The sequence below is a fragment of the Rhipicephalus microplus genome, chromosome 7, assembly GCF_043290135.1.
Source record: "Rhipicephalus microplus isolate Deutch F79 chromosome 7, USDA_Rmic, whole genome shotgun sequence".
Lineage (NCBI taxonomy): Eukaryota > Metazoa > Arthropoda > Arachnida > Ixodida > Ixodidae > Rhipicephalus > Rhipicephalus microplus.
In genome coordinates, this window is record NC_134706.1 from 46,437,339 (window position 1) to 46,447,251 (window position 9,913).

General features: G+C 42.2%; 1 protein-coding gene across 1 annotated transcript in view; it reads left to right on the plus strand.

Annotated features, from left to right (window-relative positions):
* Positions 1 to 4,030, plus strand: part of LOC119179244 (alpha-L-fucosidase) — a 43,224-nt gene extending 39,194 nt beyond the window's left edge. Inside the window, exon 8 of the mRNA XM_075869103.1 lies at positions 3,579 to 4,030. Within this exon, the coding sequence (XP_075725218.1) occupies positions 3,579 to 3,960 (382 nt within the window). The 3' untranslated portion in view covers positions 3,961 to 4,030. The remainder of the gene's footprint in view (positions 1 to 3,578) is intronic.
* The last annotated feature ends 5,883 nt before the right edge of the window (positions 4,031 to 9,913 follow it).

Sequence of the window (9,913 nt, forward strand, 5' to 3'; positions counted from 1 at the left end):
TGCCTCGCTTACAGTAACGCTTGAGCAGAGAATTTTGCTGATTAACAAATATTTTATACAGCAGAATACACAGATATATAGAACCACATGTGTTGCGCTGCATATATGTATGTACAGAAGACGTTCTTGAGGTCATCAAATTATGAGCGATACCAGTTCTATGGCACGATTCATCAGCGAATTGTTTTGTTTTGTCCCCAGCTCATTGAAAAAAGAGAGCATGATATATCTGAGGCCCTATACGCAAATAAAAAAAGACGCAAACTGCAGAGGTGAAGGGAACAAGCAGAATTCGTTAAACTTTCCAGTTTTGCGCTTGCAAAGCTAGTACGTAGCCCTGTACTTGTTAATGGACTCAAAAAAATAAAGCACGCCTTGACACTAACGCATTTGTTACGTTTATTACGACTTTACTTACAGGATGTTCTTTTACGAAAAGGCACTCGTTACTTTTAATGGAAGAACTCTGCAACAAAGTACACGACTCATTGGGACAAGGTTTACAGTGATCAAGCTCTAGATTGCTATTTTACAAGTGTAATATCGCGTGTGAATGTCAGTAGGGGTTTTACAGATGTTATTGTTTCATATTTTACTCACTGGACTCGTTCGGAGCATGTAGCACACTGCAAACTTCAAGTACTATGCCATTTCTACCGGCTCTAATTTTGTAGCCATTGCTTAGAAGTACAGTTTAACGGTGAATTTGATGAATGTTTCAAGCGTACTATGCTATTGGGTGAGAATGGATGCGCCAAAAATAACTGAACAATTTTCATGGGCAAGATGCGTTTCTGAGCTTCAGACAAAATAACTGCCCTGTCGCTTTCCTTTCCAGAGCTCACTAAGCAGTAAAGTGCTTGTAATAGTGAACAGCTTGAGTCATTTATCTGAAACTTACTGCATGTGCAAAAAATAAGCATAATATTTAATTTGTGAAAATTATATTTCAACGTATTTCCCTATTTTCCTGCAGTCTGGTGGGATATTGCGCGATATTCGAAAATTGAGAAAAGAAATTTGAATCCATGAATCACGACGAATAACTCCACAACACTTCTGAGAGTCCTGATTGAACGTTTCAGTCAAGTCGCGCGCACAACAATCTACGTAGATTGCACAAACAAGAACTTCAGCAATTGCAGTAGTCAGGTATCAGAGACGAAAGTTGTCCCTTCCGCGAAAGGACCCAATATTGCCGCAAGGTATGTGATCCCCCTTTATAAAACACCCGGATATCTTCCGCGTCGGTGCTACCTTTCACACACGCTCCGTGCCACGTGTCGGAAGACATTATAGGAGAACTGTACACCTTGTTTGCTTTGAATACCCAGAAAGAACAGGCGGCGCAATAGGCGTCTCCTTACTGCGTGTTGTCAGCTTCACTGTCTTCACCACACCTGTTACCGTCGCACGCCATTGTAGTCCCAGGTGGTCAATGTTCTTGCCAAGCCGCTGTTGTTTAGAGGAATTTTGTGAGTGTGTGACGATTCCAGGATAAAGACAGCGCGAGGAATTCATTGACATCAGATATGAAGAGTCCGCAATTCGAGAAATAACAGTGTGGTCATCAACCCCCTTTTGTGTACTGCAGTCACAGGTTGCTGCCGATAAACAGTCCACCTGTAATACTTGCGTAGCAATATATATCAGAGATTGAAACAAATAAAGAAACAATTGTGTCCAAGAAATACGATGCCTCCCTATCAGCTCCGATATGCTAGTGATGACTTCAGGCTGTTTCCTTGGGTTCGCAGTCTTTCGATCTCAGCCGTTAGTGACGTAGAAGAGTGTAAACCTGTCGAAGGGGCTATTGAGAGATATATACAGAATCAAGTTGCCGGTATTTAGGTACACGTGTATATGTTTACGCAAGCTTAAATTCGAATGGAAACTCTACGCACTAAACCAAACTCCATATGGCAAACAAATCTTCGGCAAGAGGAGCTGGTACAATTTTCTTCAGTTTGCTTGCAGACAATATGAGGTAATGTATGAAAGATAATGACACGACCTAAAAAAGAACTAAATATGACTTTAAAACGTTCATTCGAATGGCCATTAATGCATACACTAATCAAATATTCCTGTTCTACATGAGGCAGGCAGATTCATCTAGAAAACAGGGGGTTAATGATTGGCGGCGTGATATTAAGAGCAAAATGTGTATCTTAGTACAACCCCTTTCCCACACAAAAAAATATATGCGGGGGACGTGAGCTCTAAAATATTCAGTTTTGTGTTCATGTAAACTTGAATGCGCTTGTGAGATGTAAGCACCTATATAGAAACAATGCCACAAGTAGGACGTAAATCGTGATGATGTGTGAAAGTTCACTGGTGAAACAAGTATTGTCAACGTCATGGAAGATTAGCGTGGTGAACACAGCACCTAGACTGGCACCCGACGAGGAGTGCAGTTCCACACCCCTCTCCATGGGTGCAGCCAGGAAGTGGTATACCGCTCCCGTGCTCCTCCTCCCGCAAATTTCTCCATAGCGTAAAGAAGTAAAAATGAACATGTCAAGGATGTACTCTCCCTTTCGAAATGTAACATTTGCCCTTCACCCCTCTCCCGGAAAAGATTTCTGGCTATGCTCCTGCCCCTCTCGCTCATTTCTCAGGCTGCTTTCAAGGTCGCACCGGTTGCTTAGTAGGCCAGAATTGCTTTTTTTTTTCATATCCTTAAGAAGACACGCGCTTTACAGGCCTCAAACACGGAAGCACCAGTATCATTTCAACTTTTACCTCGTGCCGGGCCTTGATTCAAAAACTGTTCATTTGCCGACATCAATGTTAGAAGGAAAGTGATCCTAGGCGCTTTTGCTTTGTGGGGCGTTAGTTTCTAGTGGCTTTAGGCCATGGGCGAAGGATTTGCAGTGCAGCAAACTAGTATCAGTCAGCAAATATCGATTGCATATACAGATAGGTAGACCTGTTACAACTCGGTTTCATACTTTCCGAACAGAAACCTCTAAATCACTGTAGAACAGTACCAAACAAATAATTCTTTGTCAGGGTACCTTGAACAGTAGCGCTGAACACCTTATATAATGGAGAAAGTACAAGCAAGACAGCTTTACTTTGAACGTATCGTTATTGTCACTGTCTCTGCTTCTAGTATCATCATGATTGCCACTCAAAACTTTTTTTTCTGCGCTGCGTTAAAGTTGATTATTCTACTTTTAGTCCAGTGTTTAGTTTGAAAAAAACACTTTATATGAATCTGGATGGCCAACGCTTTTCTGAAGGCGTTGCAAAAGTGGCCTCTTTAACGTCCTCTTAATTTTGTATATGTTGCCATAGTAGTCGTTAACCCCTGTTCCTAATTCTCTCCAAAAGCTCATGACAATGCTTATACTGCTTGATTAAATTTGGGAAACAAAACGCACAGCCGCTGGAAGGAACATAAAGTTTTTTTCGCTCTTGACGCAAAAATGTTTGCCTTTTCATCAATGACAATCGAGCTTTGCATATGCAGTGTGAGCAGTCCTTTTTTTTTTTGCTCTTCACGCGAATCGTTTGCGAGGGAATAAGCGTGCTTTCGTTCATCTAACAAATCAATTCATCCATCTCAGGTACACAACCTCGGACTTCCCTCCGCCAGTCCCATTATCACCCACCGAACCACCTTCTTCCATGGCGGACCCTCACGACAGCTACTTCCGCCCCAAGACTGGACCTCCTCCGACGACCCCGGTGCCCGACAAGGGTCCCGTGGTGTACGCCTTCCTGCTCCAGTGGCCCTCCAGCGGGTTTCTGCGGCTCGGCTCAATGTACTTCAACGCAAAAACGCACGTGCAACTCATAGGTCATGCCCCGCGACTCACGTGGAAACCAGTGGGTCAGCTGGTGCTGATAGACTTGCCGCCACCCCCGGTGAACATCGCGACCCGCGTCGGAGTCTGGGTGCTCAGAATAACAAATGTGGAACCCACACCGCCTCCGGGAGCTTTCTGAGATGCTGCTGCTCAAGGCCTCAGCATTGCCTACACTTCTTCAAGTGTGAAGAGCTCATTCAATAAATATGTCGGTGCAATGCAACTACTTTGACAGATTTAGCCATGCATTTGGTAGGCAAAATGTGTACCTTATAGTACAACCCCCTTCAGAAGAGATTTCGTCAAGTGTCTTCCCCTAATCTGTTGTTTCTTTTTTTCTTTTACAGTACCATCTGTGGCTCACAATGATGGCCAAGCTAATTACTGCTAGCGCCTACCTATTGTATATAAGCAGTGACCGACGTTCAGCATTTACTGCCAGTATTTGCTCAAGTTTTCTGCTTTTGTCTAAATAGATGACGTTGGCTTGTCATAGAAATGGCCGTGGGAAATAATAACAAATGTTAGCTCATACTTTGTAATATTGTCTAAAAATCTAGGAACGATTGGGAGTGTTGGCTTGCTACAAAGAAATGTCAGTGTTTTCATGTGTCGGATAAGCCACGTTAGTATTGACTAGACGCAGGTAAATGTCGTTTTTAGTGTTTCTCACCTAATATTTTTGGTTTGAGCTATTTAGCCTAGCTGAGTGTAGTAAGAAGATATGCTTAAAAAGAAAAAACGAAACAGAAAAAGACAGAGTGCTTGCGAGAGAATAATAATAATCTTAAGTTCAGTATTTATGATTTGTCCGACTCTTCGTCAATCCCTCTTTCTTTTGGATGAGTGTATCCACAAATGTTTTCTTTTCCCTGGCTCTGTCTGTGCCAGAGGGCCCATGAACCACCAGACTTACACTAGAGAAATTGCAAGGCTTTCTTTTTCTGTGAGTGTATCAATGTACCATCGAATGCCATTATATTTCAGTATTACGTTGCAAAGACTAATAGCTGTAAGTATTTACTTGAGGCATGTGTTTTTCAGAAGAGGCACAAAAAAGACAATATATTTCGCTCTTGGTCTCTATTCAACAACGCCCGTTTGTTGCTAACTGTTAATTTTAGCAATTTGTAGTGCAGAACATTGACACTGATCAGTTACTATGTCGCCTCTGATATTTGCCATGTTATTGTTTGTGAAATGGAATCCGGTTATCCTTGTCAGTATAGCTATGAAAAACAGTGTAGACTTCTCCAGTCATGAGCACACTATTTTAAGAAATAAGTATTGCATATACGCTTGGCAACGTCAGGTAGATTGTAAGTTGTACTTCCACTTTATTAGGTAACCATTTTCACACTTTTAACAGCATAAAGTGTGAAGACGGCCAGTCGTATTATTTGAAATAAGCCGCCAACGCCTGAGTCTCTCTAAAACAATTGTTTAGTATTTTTACCACACCTACCATACCTTTATTTATTGCACTGATAAACTTGGAGCAATGAAATGTGCAAATATTTAGGAGTTTTCAGTACAAAACGCAGCTTAGGAATCATGCAAAGAGTACGCTGCAAGTATGTGAAGTTCCACTCGCGTTACAGAATGCACCAAAAGCAGTGTGGTCATCAAAAAAAGCAAAGTTTATTGTAGGTGGACCTAAACAAGATTGCTGAGCACCTTGCTGAATGGCTGAACATATTATTTTACCACACACTTCTAACCCGTGTAGAGTGCATGTGACTCATTTTACAGCAATTTTGGTTGGAATATCCTTGGGTCAAGGTATTCTCCAAACTCCGTGAATGAAACAATGACCTTTCTTCCTCACAAGTGAGCGTTCCGTTTATGACACAACCCTGGAAACTCTAGTTTGCGTCGTCAGTTCATTGCACTCTCTCGTCCGCTTGGTTCATTAACGGCTCACTCAGCTAGCCACGCAGTGGTCGTTGAACTGACATCACAATCCCTTTCAGTAAGAAGACGAGAACACTTGACGTCACCAGACTGTTCTTTTTTATTTTTGCTTTTTCTTTCAGTATTGAATATGCACGTGGGCAGAATTTATGATGTATCTGATTAGCACGACGTGAACGAAAACGAAGAAAAGGAAGCTTTTCAAACGCAATGAATTTTTTTATAAATGCCGAAGAATGAATACCGGAGAAGGCTCTCTAGAGACGCCCTTCGGTCATCCGAGAAGCAGACGTTATTACGGAAATTGAGATAAGCTGAAGTCGACAACCTCAGGTCATTCGCAGGACATCGGGTCGCTCATTAGTTTTCTCAAGCAGGTCATCGCACCTCTCAGAGGTGGTCAAATGCGCTGATGGGACAATGGCAAAAAAAAACAGAAGACCCATTTGAAACGCTGCTTATGCAAAACGCGGAGCGATAATCAAATCATTGCGTAATGCTAATCCCCGTTTCAGAAACTATACGTAGCAACTAAATACCGTTCTTGTTTTTGGAGTACCTCGACTAAGGAAGAAAGAAACTGTGTTTTCAAGTGTACAGCAACTTAGGAGGCCGGGCTGTCGTATAGGCTCTGATCGTATGCTGTTGTCATCGCTTGGCGTATAGCAGGTGAAACCACATACATTATGGCCATGTGGGCGGCCACTCAAACCTCAAAAAAGTCTACTTTCTGTTTTTAATCGCATTGGCGATGATATTCCCGCAGGAAGAACCGCGTATATGTAGAAGTAGATCCTAAACTTTTAGCTCACACCCATTCTGGAGTTTATCAGAACCATTTGAGTACGTGTTTGATTCAAAGAGGTCGTCTTCTGCTTGTTGTTTACGAGCGCCTTGCTAATATGAAGTGCGGTGCCCGTTGGGGTGCCGACTGCCATATAGTTAACCTCGACGTACCATTGCAAAGGCCACTTCGAAAAATTGAAAGAGGAAATGAAAGTAAAAACTGAGAAAAACAGAAAAAAAATCTTGAAAAAAAAGAAATACTTAAAATTATAGAGAGAAACTAGAGAAGAGAAAAGAAGGCGTACAGGAGCAAGAACAAAAACATAAGAAAAAAACAAATAGCTACAAAAACCATGGAATCAATTACTCACTAGAAGAGCCTATTGCCTCACAAATTCAACGCCGCAAAATTTTAAGAATCCGTCCAGTGCGAGTTCAGTTACAAAGGTTTGTCACATGCTGCATTTGCATTGTCTTTTCTCTCGTCCCGACGAAAGCGCTGTAAGCTAAGCAGGTAGGGGTGGCAGGGCAAAGAAACTACCATGCCTCGTGACCTTGAGCACTTTTTGTTTCTTCGAGTGCGCGATTTTTTCAGTGTGATTGCGTGCGCACGCGTTGACAAGTAGCGACGTCCCACGGCTATAACGGTAACTTGATCTTTCGGTAAGAGACACACAGACGTTTTTTTGCTCAAATCCAACGGGGTCACCGCCGTCGGCATGTTTTCTGAGACACGAGCTCTTTATCGCTATCGCGTTAATAAGGCTGCTTAGTTCAGCACTCCCTTCAGGTTTATCCACACTAGTGCAAAGCTGGCTTAATGTTTGTGTAGATGCGGCACTGCGGCGATTGTTCAAAAACCTCTGTATTCAGTCATCTGAAAATGAAACAGTAGTTATGCTGGGTCTATAGAGAAAGAAATAGTTCCTTCGTGGAGGCAACTGAAATGCCGTTAGGAGGAACAGGAAAAGTAACTTTATTCATATGAATTGGCGAGCAGGAATACAGTAATTAGGCTGGCCGAACCTCTAGATCTAGACCCAAACTGTAGCAGACCACTCTGCAAGCCTGGTTTGTTGATGTCAGTTTGTGCTCCTGAATGACTTATTGCATGCTTTTGCCGAGGGAGCTTGCTACAAGAGTTCATCTGGTTTGGGTGCTTGGGCAGCCCTAGTACATCATGCCCAAGAGGAATATTGAATATTTCTAGATCCCCAGAGTTGCCGGTTCCCCTCATATTGGGCAGCATTCTTTTTTTCGTGTTTCTTATCAAATTTGCCATCGCTTGGCACGAACTTCATGGGTGGGGGAAGCTATCTGCACCTTTAGATGTCACAGTTATTTTAGCAAGTTCTAAACCCCGTTTGTCGATCGCTTTGAGGAGTGTTCAAGTCAATCATACGTTTGGGGACTAAACAACAAACATAAACCATGTAAAAGCAAACATTCATTCAACCACATGAAGACTACCTTGTAGACAATGTCAAACGGTAAGCTAGCGCTTTCGTTCATAGCGAAGTGAATTTTCGATTCACAAAACATTCGCGTCCTGTTTTTTTACCGCACTTTTCATTTTAGAATCATTTTTATAGTATAAATCAAGTATTTCAACAATATAAATGTTGTAAAAGTGGCACATGTTTTCGGCTTCTGTTGCAATAATTATTTACATTTTAGCTCGTAAGATCTGAGGATTCTGTAGCTCGCCATGTATTGAGCACATTGTCGGGCAGGAGAACATCACGTGGACCTTTGTAAACACTTCCAAGGAGGAGGCGCTAGGTAGAAGGGCTCAAAATTAGCACCCAGCACAAATCTTTAAAAGACAGACAGACAGACAGACAGACAGACAGACAGACAGACAGACAGACAGACAGACAGACAGACGGATGGATATACGGATGGATAGACAGACAGACAGACAGACAGACAGACAGACAGACAGACAGACAGACAGACAGACAGACAGACAGACAGACAGACAGACAGACAGACGGATGGATGGACGGATGGATGGACGGATGGATGGACGGATGGATGGACGGATGGATGGATGGACGGATGGACAGACAGACAGACAGACAGACAGACAGACAGACAGACAGACAGACAGACAGACAGACAGATAGACAGATAGATAGATAGATAGATAGATAGATAGATAGATAGATAGATAGATAGATAGATAGATAGATAGATAGATAGATAGATAGATAGATAGATAGATGAGCTTGTGTTAGAACCAAAGTTTTCTACATTTTCGGGGCAAATGGTTGCCAAATTGTCACGTCCCTGTGGATTGCTTTGATTTGCTGTAAACCACTGTTAGGTGGGCCGCTCAGCCAAACCCTTTTATTACGTCGTAGTACTACTGCTCTTGAATTCCATTTTTGAAGTGCGCTTTGTTCGCATCGCTCTCAATGTTCGTTCGTCTCCTGATGGTAAAGTGTTTGTTCTCAGAGTGCTCTTTGTGTATCTTAGCATGACCCCTCGAAAAAAGCTGTCAATGGACATAGTACCCCAATGGCATCAATCGTGTTCTACAAGGGTTACTGCCTGTTTACGAGAAAGAGAGTTCTCATCTACATTGGCCAATGTCACCAATCTATCATGCAAAGTTTGTTGCACCGATTATAACAGATTACCGAGAAGAACGCTAGTGGACCAGAGCAGATTTGTGAGGTTTTCCATTTTCCTGCGTTCGCTCAATCCTTCCTCGAACGGAAAGGCTTCGCTAGCCTGCAAGAACTGAGGTGTAAACATGAAGCTGTCTTTTTTGGTACACGTGTTTCGAATAACGGACATGGGCACGTTTCTGACAAGGTGATTGGTACAGTTTTCCAGCCACAGCGAACTGTGTTCGAACGAAATGCACTGGCGTTACTGTGAGAATAGTGGCATCATAACATTCGCACAAAAAATTTGTACAAGAGCGAACGAGTGGCGAACAGTACGAGGATGTCTTGCATTGCCTAATAGGGGCCACTATATTCACGTAGCAAGTTCGAGAAATGGGCTATAGTTATTACGATTCAGTTAAAGATTAAAACGGCGAAAACAGCATAGTTAGACTTATAAAGAAATGCATAACCCGTTGAAAATATTCTAGTATGCAAGAAATATATTCCGGCAAGCAAACGCTAGGCTGCATTGTATGCTTCGATTTAGAGTGAACAACGACAAAGAACGCAACAAACGCTTCCAGTTGTTGTTGTGACCTCTTATATATATCATAACAAGCCAGGGGCTTTGGACTGTAATTGATGATATAAATTGGTTAAACATTTTGAGTGCTGAATAATACTATTAAAAACGTTCATAATAAGGAAAGAGTGCAATAATAGTTTTTGCCCATTCATATAAAGCGCTATAGTCTTTAGATTGAGTAGAAA